General features: G+C 38.2%; 2 protein-coding genes across 14 annotated transcripts in view; both read right to left on the reverse strand.

Annotated features, from left to right (window-relative positions):
• Positions 1–18,795, reverse strand: part of ARB2A (ARB2 cotranscriptional regulator A) — a 416,372-nt gene that overhangs the window by 115,655 nt on the left and 281,922 nt on the right. The window lies entirely within an intron of this gene.
• On the reverse strand, positions 11,375–17,169 carry POU5F2 (POU domain class 5, transcription factor 2). Its single transcript, XM_085014066.1, has one exon. The coding sequence runs from the start codon at positions 12,732–12,734 to the stop codon at positions 11,709–11,711; it is 1,026 nt and encodes a 341-aa protein (XP_084870192.1). The 5' UTR covers positions 12,735–17,169; the 3' UTR covers positions 11,375–11,708.

Genomic DNA, 18,795 nt, shown 5'->3' on the forward strand with positions numbered 1-18,795 from the left:
TCAATTAAATTCTTTGTACTGTTTCTTATGCTATTGTAATAAACTTAAAAGAACTGATTAATACCTTTTTATGAAAAATCTGGTGAAGACATTGACTCTTGAGGAGGCCAGGCCACTGGATCTGCTCATCATTAATTTCTTTAGATTTCCTGATCAGTAGTACAAAGGCAAACCATCTGGAAGCTCTACGCTAGTAAAACATTTTATTTTTTTTTTCAAAATTATTTCCTGGAAGAAAGGCCTGCAGGACCTTGGATCTTAGTATTAAGACAGGCTGTTTGCAAAGCAATCTAGAAAAAAAAAATGGAGCTGAAGGAATCAGGCTCCCAGACTTCAAACTGTACTACGAACTACAGTCATCAAAACAGTATGGTCCTGGCACAAAAACCAGAAATACAGATCAGTGGAATAGCATAGAAAACCCAGAAACAAATCCATATACATATGGTCAATCAATCTATGACAAAGGAGATAAGAACATACAATGGAGAAAGGATAGTCTCTTTAATTAGTGGTGCTGGTAAAACTGGACAGCCACATGTAAAAGAATGAAATTAGAACACACACTAACACCATACATAAAAGTAAATTCAAAATGGATTTAAGACTTAAACCTAAGGCAAGATACTGTAAAACTCATAGAGAAAAACATAGGCAGAACTCTCTTGATGTAAATCACAGCGATATCTTTTTTGATCCACCTCCTAGATTATTGAAAATAAAAACAAAAATAAGCAAATGGGACCTAATTGAATTTAAAATCTTCTGTACAACAAAGGAAACCATAAACAAAACAAAAAGACAACCCATAGAATGGGAGAAAAATCTTTGCAAAGTGACCAACAAGGGATCAATCTCCAAAATATGCAAAGATCTCACACAGCCTACACACACACAGCCTACACACACACACACACGCACGCACACACACAGATTCATACACACACACACAACCCAATTAAAAATGGTCAGAATATCTAAACAGACATATCTCCAAAGAAGACAGACGGCCAATACGCACATGAAAAGATGTTCAGCATCCTTAATCATTAGAAAAATGCAACTCAAGACTACAATGAGGTATCGCCTCACAGCAGTCAGGACAGCCACCATCAAAAAGTTTATAAACAATAAATGCTGGAGAGGGTGTAGAGAAAAGGGAACCTTCCTACAATGTTGGTGAGACTGTACATTGGTACAATCACTGGGGAGAACAGTATGGAGGTTCCTTAAAAAACTAAATCTAATGGGTAGACAATAAGGGCCTACAATGTAACACAGGGAATTATATCCAATCTCCTGGGATAGACCATGATGGAAAAAAGAAAGACTATATGTGAGTGTGTGTGTTTGTATGTGTGTATGTACATATGACTGAGTCACTTTGCTGTAGAGAAATTGGTACAACATGGCAAATCGACTCTAATAAAAACATTTAAAAAATTAAAAAAAAATCAACTAAATATAGAACTACTTATGACCCAGTAATCTCACTCCTGGATATGTATCTGGAGAAAACCATAATTCAAAAGATACATGCACCCTAATGTTGACTGCAGCACTATTTACAATAGCCAAGATATGGAAGCAACCTAAATGTCCATCAACAGATGACTGGATAAAGAAGATGTAGTACATATATACAATGGAATATTACTCAGACATAAAAAAGAGTGAAATAATGCTATTGGCAGCAACATGGATAGACCAAAAAATGATCATACTAAGTGAAATTAGAGAGACTGATCATATGAGACTATTAATATGTGGAAACTAATAAAAAAACACTACAAAAGAACTTACAAAATAGAAATAGATTCAAAACCAAAGTTATGGTTACCAAAGGAGACCTGTGTAGGGGGATGACAAATTAGGGAGTTGGGACTGACATATGCACACTACTATATATAAAACACATAGGTAAAAAGAATCTATTGTATAGCACAGGGAAATTTACTGAATACTGTATAATAACCTTCATGGGAAAAGAATCTGAAAAAGAATGGATATATTTATGTGTATACATGATTTACTTTTCCCTACTCCTGAAATTAACACAACTTTTCAAGTCAATTACATTCCACCTATTTGTCATAGGTCAATTTAAGAACCAGTCACATGAAGAATGATTTTATTTTAAATGGCAAAATCAACAAAAGTACTACAATTAAAGAAATGATCTATTGTGCTCTTCAATGTTTCCTTAGGATTGACATATTAATCTTCGAATTTAATGTTGAGAAAATATTTTCCCCAATGTATTCTGAAAGATGCATATCATTAGGTTCACATACTGAGAATTATGTAAATTTTTGCTGTAGCTGTCAGAATTTTTACAACTTAAATTTTAGCATTTAAATATCAATTGCAGTAACCAATCACAGCCTAGATTGGTTGTAACCTTTTACTTTTCATCCAATTCCTGACTTTTGGTCTTCCCTCTCTGTTTACCTGCACCCTCCACTTAATATCCAGTTATCTTTCAAGTCTCTCTTAGCTCAATTTGCCCCTGTTCTTAATGGGACGGATACTGTTCACTGAGTTATATGCTCCTTCCTCTGGGTAATTCTTTTGTCCTTTCCTCTAACTCTGGCCACTGATGAAGTGACCCTTGGTTTTTCTCGCTTCTGTACTCTATGCGACCTATGTGCTCCTTCATTGGTTCTTAATCTTCAGTGCCTGGCCCTTAATAGATGATCAGTAGATAGTCAATTACTGAGGAAGTAGAGTGTACAACACTACTGCTTATGACAATGTGATGACCCGATTAATGTGGAACTGGAGGAAAAGCAGGAGTTGGTTTGGGGCCACAGCAAGGATATCTGGGAGATGCCCCACAACTTCTATACTGGCTGGGCATTATCCTTTTGCTTGCCATGTTCTGCTCTATTACCTTTGATCTACATAGCTCATATTTTGCATAATATATTTAAAATATGAATATTAGCTTGTATGTACACATGTTTTTTAGGAACCTAAATGGTTTTAAGAAACCAAATTATTGCTTTATTTGTACTTTCAAAATTTAATAATATTTGCAAGAATATTAGCAGCATAAAAATACATGTGGATAGACTCTGTAACTAAATGTATATGCATATCTGTGATTAGGACAGGTCAAGTTTTATGGCTGAGTCTTAGAATGCATATGGAGGTAAACATGAGAGTGATTTACAAGATGTTTCAATGAGTAAATGGAAACATTGTTGTCCTCATTAAAACAATAGTAGACAATCTATGCTTGCTTTTTAGGAGAAAGTGGTATTTCATTTATATGTGATTTTATTTCAACTGCAGTATCACTGGATCAACTGTGAGAAAATATTTAAATCTCACAAATTCAAGCACCTTCTGTTTCCTAAATGTTCACATGGTGTATATATGTGCACAGGGAATGTTCACCAAATAACTTGTTTACTGACTAATGCAAGAAACTCAGTTTAAAAATAAAAATGATACAATTTTTTTATGGAGTGTGCCATTTCTGGAAACTGAAATAAAAAGGATAAAGATTCTTTCACTTCTCATTTAAAAGCACAACATTCTCGTTAGTATTTTACTTAAAATTTCTTGGCCTAGAAGACAAAAATTTATGGCTTTATGGCTTTAGATTAACCACTTTAATGATGTGAACCTACCTATGGTGTGGGTGTGATTACCTTTTCAGGAGAGAAAAGAACAACACAATAAATCCCTGTATGGTAAGTCTTTTCCTACATCTTCTCTTTAGTTTAAATCTCAAAGGTAATACATATTTAGTAAGCAGACTGGTCCCATAAAAATGTTTGAAATAAGGTAATCATTTATGATATTTGCATGCATTTAATGACATTATTATGGAAAGAATGATTCACATTTCACATACTGAGAAAACTTAGTGTCTGCTTAGATTTAGCAATGTTCTTAAAACTATTTATGAAAACAATCAGTGTCTAAACACTTGCTATCAGCTGTTTTGGCTCTGCTTTTCATAAATATGACACAATCACAACAAATTAAAGGCAAGTCACTTGACTGTCTTGTTACATTAGCTTGATGAAATTAGTGGCTGGCAAAGCTTAGCAGAAAGTGACAGGGTTTTCTCAATAGGCTCACATATAAATTTTTCTGGGGAAAGTGAGAATCATATCTTTATCAAAATACTCAAAATTTTCTTCCTAAGATAATGCTTCTCAGTCTTACTGAGGATAGCTCAATAGTTCTGCTCCTAAAATAGATAGAAATAAATAGCTACTGTAATTCTTCATCCCATAAAGGGAGGGGAAAAAACATGATTTTTCTTGAAATTTTCCTGAGGGGGAAACTGTAGAATGGTGACATTACCCTATGTGAGTGGCCTGGAGACAGAACGTGGACCTAGACTATCTGGCTCTATGGCTAATGCTCTTTCCTTTCCATAATACCAACCCTTATTTAACTCCTTTGTAGAAAAAGATAAATATGTCCTTCTGTGTTCCAGCATCCCCCTACATTTTCTCTCTTTCAGGAGTTGTGGGTTAGTTACAGGTAGAATTGATATGTTGAGGTCCTAACCCCCCAGCACCTCAGAATAGGAGAAACGGAGATAGGTTCTTTACAGAGGTAAGAATGTTAAAATGAAGTCTTTGGGGTGAGCCTTAATCCAATATGACTAGTGTCCCTATAAAAGGGGGAATTTGATACAGAAAAATATACAGAGGGAAGACAACGTAAAGGGACAATAGGGCAAAGATGCCCCTTACAAACCAAGAGAGGCCTCGACCATATACTACCTACCATCATAGCTCCAGGGAGAACCCACCCTGCGCACATATTAATCTTGAACTTGGAGTCTCCAGAACTGTGAGACAATATATTTCTCTTCCTTAAGCCACTCGATCTGAGGCTTTGTTATGGCAACCCTAGCAAACTAATGTAGTAGGCTTTGGACAGAAAAGCTAGAGTGGTCAATGAAGAGATAATATGAAGAAAGGCAGGACTGGACTTGCATTTGAGAGAGACAACTGAGACCACAGCAGGAGATCAGAAAGGACGGTTTTTAAGTGGTAATCACAGTAGGAGGAAAAGTGTCTCCCTCCTCTGCATTCCTGTACTCTGTATTCTTTAAGACTCCATATTCAATCTGTGGTGCATTCTTTGTTCTTATTCATGGACATACATACAATTACTATAGGCTAGAAACATCTTCAGAGATCATACCTTTCCATTATGCAATGTTATATGGGTTTTCAAAAAGTCTTTTACTAAATCCTTCAAATCAAAACCTTGTCATCTGTTCCCTTACCGAGTTGTTATTTGACAGCTAAGGAGACAGCCTTTATAACTGCTTTCCAGTTATTACAATTTCAAGTAAGTTTTCTAGCAATTCAGACTACTGTCTTTGTTTTTTGTTTTCTCATTTATTCACTTTTTGCTAGCAATACCTGAACATCTATTATGTGAAATTTCCTAGGATGCAGAAGAGCAATTTATCAGCTACAATAAAAGCACACACAAGGTACAATGAAAATACCATGGAGAAAAATTATTGGGTGACTACTGTATAAAACGGAAGTCCAAGGGGTTTCTTTTCATATGACCCAATTTTATCTGTTTATTAGCATTCTCACCCTGTGGACTGTTAGACATATTTCCCAGATGAGAAACTGAGGCTGAAAAAAGTGAGTCATTTCAAGCAACAGAAATGGTTGGTTACTGAGCTGAGATTTGAACTCAGAAATGCCTGTCTGCAAACTATGCCTTGGCTATGAGATCATACTTCCTTTGCAGTCTCTCTGGTTTAGAATATTTGTTAACAATTGATGTTATCAGAGGCAACACTCATGTAGTTAGAGGACTATAAATCTAAATGAAAACCCCAATACCTGACACCCCATGATATTTAACACAAGTTGTCATCACATGTTTGTTTGATGTGGACATCTCAGCATACCTTAAGCTCCTTGAGGATCAGGATGAGTCAGGTTTGGTCACTACTGCATTTAGCACTGAGGATACAATCTGCTATAGAGAGTGCTCAATTAATACTTGCTGAATGACTATATTAACAAATAATTGAACCTAGATTAACTTGTAATTAGGCTGGTGTTATGAGCTGAATTGTTTCCCATGAAAATACATATGTTGAAGTCCTAACCTCCAATGCTCCTAAATGTGACCTTATGTGGAGAGAGGATCTTTACAGAGATAATTAAGTTAAAATCAGATCATTGGGGTAGCCCTAATCCAATGACTGGCTGCTTTTTAAGAAGAGGAAATTTGGACACTGATATGTACACAGGGAAGACAACGTGCAGACACAGGGAAAAGGAGGCCATCTACAAGCCTGAAACAGAGATCCTTCCCTCATAGCCTTCAGGAGGAAGCAACCCTGTGATACCTTCATTTCAGATCTCTGGCCTTCAAAACTCTGAGAAAACAAATTTCCATTCTTTAAGGCACCCAAGCTGTAATGCTTCGTTATGGCAGCCCTAGCAAATTAGTACATGGTATAATGAAACTAATTCTCTTTCAGTAACAAAGGTATATGTTAAGACTTGTCTACTACTCAATCAATAATATCCAAAGTTTCACAGTTGTTCCAGGAGCATTATAATCCATTCTAAGACAACAATTACACTTAATGAATCTTACACATTGCTCTGGCCATTGCAACAAGTTCTAAAAGAGGGTCTACACCATACATCTTAGAAGGAAGAAGGGGACTCATTGTTAGACAAAACAGTTACCCCTTTGGAAAAGAAGAAATGATATATAACAAGTTGTACAGATTTAGAAGGGGATATTGATTTTAAAGAGTAGTGAATTCTTTAAAAAAATTTATTGGAGTATAGTTCACCTACAATGTTGTATTAGTTTCAGGTGTACAACAAAGTGAATCAGTTCTACATATAGTAATATGTATAACATATATATCCATCCATATACACATATCCATTCTTTTCCCCAATAATTGGTTATTAAAATACAGTGAATTCTTACGAAAGCCTCAATTGTTCCTTTTCCAAACATAGTCTTTGGCAGGCAGTCAGTGGAAGAGACAATAGCAATAAGAGAAACTGGTTTGTACTTCCTAATTTTGTTGGAAGCTCGGGGTAGGGGGAAGGAAATCTAGGAAGCTCAAGTTCAATGTCAAAGGAGCTGATATTGCCATTAGCATAATTCACAGCAGATTCATGGCTAAAAAGTGAAATGGCAGACCAACAGACCTACCTGCTGGACTGTTTTCTGGAGGAAGTCCCTTAGGAAAACCATACAGTCTCCCAAACCTCCCTGTAATGTTTCTTATCATTGATATAACCATGATAATGCTAATGTCTTGTTTTAAGGATTTTACTGGGTATTGGGGTAGAGTCACTTCTCAACAGTTCATCTTTCAGTTGGCTGGGGCTATAGTCACAGGAACTGACCCTGCCTTCAAACCCCAAAATCCATACATGTCATTTATATTCATTTGGGTTCTTCAAACATGACAAATAGGGAAAATTATACTGTGGTAAAACCAGGATTTTAATATTTTCAAATGCTTTTTAAAATTGAAAAGTAAACATTAGGACACATGAAAATGATTTGGGCTTATATTATATTCTAAATATAGGTTAACTACACTGAGGTATATAAACACACTAATTGTAATTGTAAATCACCATGTTGTGCAGGAAAACAGACATATGGCAGGTGTCTTCACTCATGGAGCTACACAACAGCTCTTTAACACTAATGGGCATCTGACTTAAAAAAAACCTAATTCTCAGCAATGTCTTTCTAGCTGATATGTCCCAATACTCCTCTGTTTAGAGAATTGCCTCCCTTTACGGAAAGTAGAAATCTGACTGAAAATAAAAAAGCCAGATTTATTATTCTAAAATATTGCTTTATAATGAGAAATTACCATTTAGAGACAAAAAAGACTAGAAGAATAAATACTTTTAGGAATCCCAGATGTTTTTGAGTCTTCATTTTGAAATATTTCTTGGATTTTTTAAATTGTATATTACACAGAAAAAATATTTTTTAAAATCACTAATAATACCTATATGTATATATTTTTCCTATATGTAATACACTTTTCTCCTTAAAAAAAAATGGCCTTACAAAGTTTAATAAACAGTTTTGCCTTATTCAAAAATCTTTTCTGAACAGTTTGTCTATTTTTACCAGATATGGTGTTGCTTTTTATTTACTTAACTCTTTGCTGAACACTAAGTTGTTTCTAACTTTTTGTTGTTAAATTTAAAAAATGCTATGATAACCACCCCCTTATCACTAAATTTGTGCACATACATGTAATTACAAACATTCATAAAAGTTGAAATGATGGGTCAAAGGGAAAGGAAATTTTAAAACTACCCATATGAATTACCCAATGGTTTTTCATGAGGGTTGCAGTAATTTACATGCCCATGAATGGAATAGCCAAATATTTGTTTCTGTTATTTTGTTTATCATGACCACAACGCCGTGTTCAAATTATTGATTGTTTCATAACATTTGGTAGGACAAGACCACTCTAACTTTTTACTTTCAAAATTTCGTTATTTCCCCAAGTTTTATTCTCTCAGTTTAGACTCATTTTGTCAAGTAATATTCCCACATTACACTAGGATTTTACTTCAATGGAATCGTACTTTTCATTGTAAATACATTGTTCTACACAGATAAAATAATTTTGCACCCTAAAAAGAATTCACCATAAATAGATTCTTCCAAGGAAACCAATATCATTTAGTAAGCAAGACTATTTTTAGAAGAAAGTCATAAACAAAAGTGGCTGTTCCAAAAAATAAATCCCTATGACACAGTTTTAGTATAATAAGCAATGGCATATAGGATGTATATTTTTAAAGTATGAAATTAAATAGAAGCTACCTTAAGAGCAAGATAATATTTTGTAATAAGGAAGGATATTCTAACACCTCAAGTTTTTTTAGACAAGAGACAGGAAAACTTCTCCAAAAGGGAGAAATTATTCTTTATGATAGGAATCTAATTAAAGTGCCAAGGATTGATAAAAGCATAAGAACAAGAAAGGTAATAATCAACACAGGACCTGGTGTGAATTTGAAAGACTTACATAAGAAGTGATTCGGGGCCTTTATACTATACTGAGCTAGAGAAAACACAGAAAGCCAGGAATCATCTTTGAAAAGTAAGATGGTCAGTGGTGTTTCTCAAATTCTAAAACAAAATGTGATGAAGGTCATCACTACCGCATTTTAAAAAAATTGCACCTACTATGTACACACTATTCTGCTATTCAGCTTATCCTGCAAAGGGGTTTGGGATGTTCCAGTTAAGAATACTTACCTTGTCTAAAGGAAATACAAGGAAATATCTGATAACAAAACCTATTGAATGAGTGGTTGGAATTTATGTTTTTAAGTGAGGTGGCAGAAATCTGACAAATATGAAGACTTTGGACTGTTGTTTGGCATCTGCGTCTATTATTTACTCCACTGAAATTGTTCTAAGGGTACCTGCGACATTTTCATTAGAGAAATGATATATTTTTATTTCTTATATGTCTTGATCTCCGTACATTTGACACTGTTAACCACTGACACAACACTCTTGGTTTTCTCTCAATTCTAAGAGGGATTCTATTTTCTCTCAATTCTTTGAGGGATCCAATTACTAAGATTTCTACCCATGACTTGTAGTTTGGGGTTAGGAGATGCAAACTATTGCATTTAGAGTGAATCAGCAATGAGATCTTGCTGTACAGTACAGGGAACTATATCTAGTCACTTATGATGGAACATGATGGAGGATAATATGAGAAGCAGAATGTCTATATATGTATGAGTGGGTCACTTTGCTGTACAGCAAAAATTGACAGAACATTGTAAATCAACTTTAATAAAAATTTTAAAAAGTAAAAAAAAAAAAAAAGATTTTTACCCATGAATCTTAAATCTTCGAATAATATGAAATTCTCTGAATAGAGGTTTCCCTGGTCCAGTCTTTTCTCTTTTCACAGTCAAGAGGACCAATGATATAAAAAAAAAGTCTTATTTTAAATTATGTGAAAGCTGCCTAGTGACACATTCCAGTGGTTGCTTAGGCAGAGGTTTGGCCGCCGTGGGAATGATGCAGCTGTGCAGGTGTAGAGGAAGATCCTTGGAGATTTTCCCTGAGACTGAGGGCCTGTTACCAATTCGCCAAATCTGCAGGTGCTGCAGAATTCAAGGAGGAGCTTGAGTCAGAGCCTCCTCACAGCTTTTAGGAGTTGAATATTCCCAGCACAATCACAACTGTTCATCCTTGCATTAAACCCTGCCTAACGCTCTGTAGAAACATCTCCCTTCCAAGGCTTTCCAGAAGGGCTATCTAGGAAAAGTGAAGAATGGGACTGGTGCTATATGACTTTTAGTGGGATAGTCCAAAAGCAAATGTTTAGTCAACTATTGAATTTAAAGTCAAGCAATTTTGAAGTTTGGCTCCACTTTCACTAACCTATGTGTATCACTAGTGCTCTACTTTCATATATTGAAAAGAGGGAATGATATACATTGGAAGAAACTAGGAAAAAACAATAAAAATAAGAGCTAAAGTTAATTAGGAAATAAGAACAGTAATAAATAGAATAAAAGTTAAAAAGCTTGCTCTTTTGAAATGCTTATAAATTCTGTGTAAGACTTATTTTTTGAAGAAAGAGAACAGAAATTGATAAGATTGGTAAGTAAAGAGGATACTTAAACTCAGATATAATATATAGTGATAGATTATAAAACCATAAATATTACATGGAGGTATATGGCAGTTGATGTGAAAATACAGAGGGATTAATGACTTCTGTTTAGTGTATGATGACCCAAATGATCAATGTAGAAGTAGAAAACTGGAAAAGACCAATTTCATAGAGGAGATTGGAAAGTGATTTAAGATGTACCACTGCAAAAGCCACCAGGGAATGTTGGCTCAGCTATCACAAATATCCTTTAAAAAGCATATCACAACTCAAAAGTAAATAAGGGAAATTCCCAGGGAATAAAGCAAGCTGAGCTAAAAACCAGAGAAGTAAGCTGGAGCTGAGTTGAGGTGAGCTATAGCTGTCCAGATTCCCAATGTCAGTAGCAAAGAGATTTAAGAAGCAATGGACTGTCAAGACAGGAGATAAACCTGTGACTGCATTGGGTGGAAGGCTGAACTGATACCCCTACTTAAAGCTGAGGTACTCTAAATGAAAAAGTGAATTAGAAAATAAAAAACTTTCAAGAAAGCGGGGAGAACAAGCAAACTCTTGTGTTTCAGCAAGAGCTCTGGGTAGGCTCTGTGTTGTCTTTCCCTATCCCAGGTCAAACCTTCCCCTGGAGGCAACGATTTATCCTGGACTTTCACACAAAGTTCTGCTTGGTTTTGATAAAAATGATATACTGAAATAGACACCTGTGACTTGAGTTTTTCACTCAATTTTAGGAAAAAAAAATTCCTGTTTATTGATAACAAGGGATAACATACAATTTTCAATTAATGAGAAACAAAGTATCCAAAACCATCTACATATTGTAATGCATCTTAAAGCCAGTGCTACAGAAAAACAAAGGGAAAAACACAAAGCAGCAATAAACTTCAACTTCCCTCCCCAAATTTTCTTAAACAACTTCCAACTTACTCCCTTCCATATTCTTAACTTCTTCAGACAGCTAACTGAGAACTTGGCAAAAGTTCTGAAATGAAGTCCAGGGACCAGTTTTCCCAGTTTAGCCCTTCCCAGAAAGACAGGCCCCTCAGCTGGAAAGCCCTGGAAAGCTCAGAGTGGTGGCCGGGGCAGAGAGGAGGGTTCCTCCCGCAGGAAAAGCGGCAGGGGCATAGGAGCACAAAGGTGGAAAGTAGGGCCCCCCACAGTGGGGGGGACCAAAATGGAATCCCGATGTCAGGGGAAAGCACACTGGTCCCCCTGAGAAAGGAGGCCCGGCTGCCCCCACCTCGGCCAGGGGGTAGAAATCACTGCTTGGCCGACCGCCCTGCCTGCTCCTGTTATAGAACCAAACTTGGACCAGGTCCTTTTGTAGCCGTAGCTGCCCAGCGATGCAGCTGATCTGCTGGGGCGTGGGCTTCGGGCACTGCAGGAAGAGTTTCTCCAGGTTGTTTCCGATGCGTCTCTCCCTGCTTGCGCGTCTCCGCTTCCGAGCTTGCTGCAGGATCATCTCCATTTTGCATATGCCTAGAAGGTTCTTGGTGTCCACTTGCTCCAGCCACATTTTCAGCAGTGGTCGCAGCTTCCACATGTTGGCGAGGCTCAGCTGCTGGGCCTCAAAGCGGCAGATGGTCGTCTGGCTAAGCATCTTTCCAAAAAGAGCCCCCACAGCGAACCCCACATCGGCCTGCGAGTACCCCAGGGTCATCCTCCTCTCTCTCAGTTCCTTGGCCAGCTGCTCCATCTCCTTCTCTACCGCAGAGATGTCCTCTGGCAGAGCGGGCCTTGGGATGCACTGCAGGAGGATGCAGGGCCCTGGGAAGGCGCCCTCAGAGGGGCTTGGGAACCAGGGGCCCACCTCGCCAGCTCCAGCTCTGGGCCCAAAGGGCACCATCCCGCCCCCGAGCAATTCGTACAGCTGGGAGCCTGGGGGTACCCCCCACACTTCACGGCCCGGGCAGATCCCTGGTCTGGCCCCTGGCAGGACCATCAGTCTGCTGCGGGGCCCCTGGGCGCTGAACCAGATCGGAGTGTGAACCCGCCCGGGCTCTGGCCCACCGGGCTCAGCCTCACCACTGCCCAGCAGGGCTAAGTCTGAGGGCCTGTGTCCGGCCATGGGGTAAGACCGCTCAGAGCAGGTAGTCTGGTAAGAACTGATGGCTCTCGAGGCTTCTGAACAGCCACCAGCTCGCTCTCGAGCCCCGCCCCCCAGTGGGCTGAGATGGCGGTGCAGGCAGGAGAAGCTGAGGCCAAGGGAGTGAACTAAGGAGGGGGTGGGGAAAGCTGGTAGATTCCACTAATAATTCCTTGAGTCCCCAGGATTAAGGGAGGGAGTCTTCTATCCTGAACTTTCCTTCCAACTCCCTCTTGGGCTCTGAACCTCCAAGCTGTCTGGGATCCCTTAGTGCCTTCATGCTCTCCCTGAAGGGAACCTAGGCATTAACTTTCAGTTCTAAACTCTGGTGTCTAAACTCTTTCCTCTGCATAATCTCAATGACTACTTTTGGTTTCACAAATATTTGTCAAATATCTTTATGCCAGATTTTTGTTTTGTTTGGTTTGGTCTTTATGCTACCCTTTAAGTCACTGTCACCTCACTGCTATCTTCACGGTCACGAGTGTTGCCAACATCTTTCCATCACACATCTTCAGCCCCTGTGAAACCTAAGCATCCCTGCCTGAATTTCTAGTTAGCATCAGCTGACTGTCGGATTCTGCTCCTCAACCCCATACTTTGTCAGATTCCACTCTCTCACTGGGGCCAAGTTTCCTAACTAATCCCATGTTTACCAGTCTTTCAGTTCTTTGCTCCCCAACCTACCTCAGCTTCCTGGTCCACAGTTTCCACATACAACAGAGACCTATGTATTTCATCTTTTCCCCCTTGGCGGACAGGTCTCGAGTGGCATGACCTGACATCAGGCTTCCCTATCCCTGGCACCTCTCCCATCAGAGACTCAAGGGATATTTGTAGCTCCATAATGTCCCCAGCTCAGGTAACAAGTCCTAGAGCCTGGGTGGAGAAAGCTAAGGAGGGAGGGGGAAGAGAAGATCAAACTCAGGTTCAAAGATTCTAAGAAGGAGCTTTGGGAAAGAGGAGAGGACAGTGATCTTGTCTGGACAATCCCAGCATCTTATCCTGTGACTCTCCAACTCAACCATGATGAGGCTCTTCCCTACCCACATCTACTGAAATTGGTCTTATGAAGTTATTGGTGATCTTCCAATTGTCAAATCTGATGGCTTTTCAAATCTTCATCTTATTAAACTTGTCCGCAATATCTGACAATGCTGACTACTCTTCTTGCTTCTCTGTTGTAAATTTCCATGAAATGCTGGTAACAGCCAAATATGTATTTTAGCCCTGACTTCACTTTTAATATCCAGTCTGTATTTCCCATTGCCCCACATCAGATTCATTATATGCACTTCTAAGCCTGCCTCTCCTTCAGGGTTCCTTGAGCTGGTTAATGGCATCATCACCCACTCAGTCACCCGAACTGAAACTCAGAAGTTCTTCTTGAACTTTCCCACAGGCAGCAGATCTTACATAGTGGGTATCCTAAAATAGTTGGACTCTACTTCTCCTCTCTAGCTTCATCTTGCTGTTTTAATTTAGGCCATGTAATTTCTCACTTGAATTATTATAATAACCTTAAAACTAGCTTCTTCTGCTTTTCCTTTCAAGTTCATCTTTCATAATTCTGCTAGAGGTAACCTCCCCCAATCCCAACCAAACCTAACCAAACCCAGCCAAATGAAAATCTATCTCATTTTCCTCTTATTTTCTCCCCCTAAAATCTAGCCCCTCTTTCCTGAGTCAACAAGGTGGGCCTTAAAATTCCTGAGTATGGAACACAATGTTTTTCATCACCTGGCTTCTCTCGCCCTTCTTTTCCCAGCCTCATCTAGCACATTCCCCCAAGCCCTCTGTGCTCCATCTTACCCCATGCTCAGTGAGAATACTTCACTTTGTAATAAAGATGCCACACTTTTCATGGCTATTATGCTTTTCTTCATGCTGCTCCTTCTACCAGAAAGGGCTTGCCCTGCTTGTTGGTCTCATTCTCTCATATAATTCAGGATTCCGTTCAAATGTCATCTCATTAGAGAAGCCTTCCCTAACCACCCTATCTAAAACAGCAGTACCTGTCACTCTGCTTCCTTTAGTAAGCTATTTTATTTTTTGTTATTAGCAGGTATTATCACCTAATATGTAGTTATTTACCTACATATTTATTTATTGTCTGTCTCTCTGCTGCCAAGAAAGCATGGACTTTGTCTCGTTTGCTGCTGTGTCTACAGAGCCAACAACTGTGCTTGGCTCAGTAAACATTTCCTGAATAAATGAAGCATGTTGTACTGCCAGTCACCTTGAAGTCACAGTTTAGAGGACATTTTATGGTGAAGTTTCCCCCCAGGCAGAACTAGTTATTGCTTTTGCAGTCCCCCCTTGTACTTAATATGTTCTTATTATAACATTTATCAGTAATTATTTATTTTATGTCTCTGTTTCTCCAACTAGGTACTTCAGGGCATGCATGTAGGTATTATAAAGCCTAGAACATAATGAACCCTGAGTGATACACTGCTCAATAAATGTTTGCTGAATGAATCTTCACTTGTACAATTCTGAGAATAAAGCACATTTAGTTTCAGTTTGAGAAACGTGACCCTACTACGTATCTCTCTATCCTTTTCCCTCTCTTCTAGAACAAGGCCCTTATGCAGAGGGGGGTAGTAGTACTATGAAATTAAATTCAACTTAATACTACAGGTAATAAGGTTGTAGATTCGGCCTTGAGGCAATGGTAGAGGGAAAAAGAAGCAAGAAATCAACTGCTATCTCCACAGGGTATGTATTTTAATAATCTGTTTAATGCCTGCATCTCCAATGCAATCCTGGTTAGAATGTATGCTGGTGAAGAGCAAGGTCCTTGTGTGTCTGGCTCATTGCTAGATTCTCAGCATGTGGAACTGTGTCTGGTACAAAGTGGGAAGTCAAGAGATATGTTTAATGTTAAATAAATGAATCTCTGCAGCATTAATAGTGATATAACTTCCACATTTGCCTTGAGTTAGGTTTTAAGATGATGGCCTGTGAAAAGCAGCAATATTCAAAATTTCACTATCTATTCTTTCCAAGTATACCTACATGCTATTTTTGCCAAATTATAAAACAACCAGCGTCTATTAAACACAATGAAAGGTAGATCACAAAGAGGAATACAAGAGAGCAATTATGTAAATTAAGGCCCATATATTGAAACCAGCCCATTTGCAAAAGAGAACCAGAGCAAACTGGTTCGTTAGTCGTCTAGAAACAACAGTTGAATGAAAATATTTTTAGTGAAATGGGCAAAGGGAGTTCAACCTAATTTGAGGAAAGCCTTATTATATTAACTGAGTTAGAACATAATAGCTGAAAACATTTACTAAATTAAAAAGCAAGGCTATGCTAACTTGGTGGGTTCTAAAATTAACATGGGTACTCTCAATTAAGGTTTTCTCTGTACTTGGGCAGATCTCATCTGCCCCTGTGCCTATCTCCTGGTTTATGCATTTGTGCTGTCACGAATAAAAACATATATTCTTAAAAGAAGTCTTGACATCTCCTTAAAAGTATGTTTGATATGCTATAGAAATGTGGTAATCAGGGAAAAAAACAGGATCATATGTGGAACAGAAATTGAGATCAGGGAAGGCCCAAGACAACCAGCACTGTTTGGGTTGGGGCGCTGAGAGGCTAATCCATCACCTTCAACAAACACAGAGACCTCTTAGTAAGTGATTAGATTACAGTGTAAGAATCAGGCCAGTCTTATCCATAGGGAACTATAAAGTAAGGATAAGAAACACATGGTCCCAGGCCTTGTGTATTTATAATCTAAATGGAGAAGAGAAACTCAGGGGAGCAGGACAGCTACACTTGCCCAAAGAGGAAGCTAACAGTATCCTATTATAAGATCTTTGGAATTAAAAGCAAGTTAAGTTTTAAATTGAAATGCACAAGGTATCAGGCTCTGTGCTATTAAACTCTCCTTAAGTATCTTCTATTCTAAGATGGCAAAACTAACAGCCAATATTACTAATAGTAAGAAGCAAAACCAGTGGAGGCAAAGTTAATAATAAACATCCTTGTAGGTCTTGGTTCATGTTTCATCTCCTTGAAAAGATTTGCCCAACATTCAGGACCACTGTGATTTCCCTTCTCTCTGAACTTAGTGCCCGTCTACTCAGATACAATGGCTGTTTTAAAAAGTTGATTGGAGTTTCATGTCTTAGCTCCCACCTGGGAGATATGGAACCTCCCAAATGGATGTTATAGGTACCCCTTTTATTTTGTACTTATGTGCCAAACAATGTGCTCATGCATGAGCTATCCATAGTACTTTGAGTGTGGTCGGTGCATAAGAACTCCTGGCTGTGAGGGAGAGCTGGTTTTGACTTACATTGTCCTCTTGGTCAGTTATTTTATTAACTAGGAAGGTGATACTTGCTTCCTTATCTCACCAAATGTGTGTCTCCCAAAGCTGCTCATGCTGCAGAAAGAGGACGGGTTTGCTCTAGAACATGTGAGGAGTTTCATTTCTCTAGTGGAGTCTCCAAAAAAATACTATTTGAATGTAATGTAATCAACAGAGCATATCAGAGGATCTAAGAATAAGGTACAAGTCAGACAGAGAGGGCAAGGAGGACTAGATCGTGCTAATTTTCATTTTTTCTTACTCTGCAGAACTCTTAGTAAACTCAGCACTGACCAGGCATTGGTGTGTAAAGGCACTGTCACCAGCAGGGCAGGTATAGGTAGGTCCCCCAGAATCACATTAGTCAAGGAGTAAGACAAAAGGCAAAGGCAGGAGACAAGATCTAGAGACCAGACACCTCTTTGGGTCTAAGGAAGTAAAGTCAGACACCTAGGAAAACTGTGACTTCTGTATAGGAAGGAAAGATGCCTCCCACATCACAGTGAAATCACACAACACAGCAAGTGAGGTCAATGAAACGACCTCAGAATACACTGTCAATTCTCTGGGCAGATTTTCAAGTGGAAAACTGTATAAGACAAAGTGAGTATCCAAGTTAAGTTAGGCAGTTAAGAAAAACTGACAGGTATTGGTAAGTACATACAATAAGAACATTAAGGTGTAATAACATGGAAAAAGAGTTAATTACATCACTGTAGTCACTGAAAAGAATCATTTATTACTACAAGATAAATCCCTAAGACAGATAACAACAGCACTGTTTTGCAAAGGAGATAAGAGGTCAAGAACAAGGGTGAAAGGACAGGACTTTGTGAATACCAGTAATATGAGATGCTTTTACTCTTATAAAATACATAGAAAGCAACTATGAGACACAGAGAGAATATAATGCGTTGCCAACATAGACCTTGATTTTCTTAATTTCAGATTAAGATGATACAGGATTTTTGTTGTTGTTGTTGCTTAATTTGTTGCCATTCTTTTCGTTATTGTAAAAAATGACTCCACTGTGATATAATTGCTATTTAGAAATAACAGCTCAGGACACAGATATGACACAAACACATAGAGACAACAAAGACATTCAGGGTATGTAGAGAAAACCCTTTCCATTTTGTTTTGTAGATCTGAGATATTCATGAGCTATGAACTTCCTGTGCTATAAAATAATATTAAGTATAAAAACCCTATAGACTTCACTAGAAGCCTTGAAGAATTTAAAATATTGGTATAAGGCAAGAAGAGCAGTTGAGCTGAGCAGGGCTGAGTTGAAAGGCTTTTTGGTGATGAGTCAGGTATATTCAAAGATAGTCACAAGCAGATAAAGTTTAAAGGTTCTTGTTATGCCAAGCAGGATTTAAACAAACTTTTTAGCTGAGTTTGCCCTTGTTACAGAAGAAAAGCTTTAAGGATGTTCTTGCATTGATTACTCTAGTCAGGGTGCAGTCACTGTCTTCTGCATTCAAATTTGTACTCTGCTTACACTTGAAAGCAGGAGATACACAACTTGTTTAGGGATTTTTTTTTTTTTTGATTATACTGCACAGTAAAAAATACCTAACAGAAATGATAGCTTATGACCAATGAAACCAGTAATTCAGAATGTGAAATGGGCTCAGAGAAGCAAACAAGAAGTAGGGTATATCTGCTTACAGGACAGAGCTCTTTTAGGTGCTGTGAGAATTATTT

Source organism: Sus scrofa, chromosome 2 (genome assembly GCF_054392235.1).
Source record: "Sus scrofa isolate SSC_HxYL_T2T_F1_AM1 chromosome 2, Sscrofa_HxYL_maternal_Yorkshire_Landrace_v2.0, whole genome shotgun sequence".
NCBI lineage: Eukaryota > Metazoa > Chordata > Mammalia > Artiodactyla > Suidae > Sus > Sus scrofa.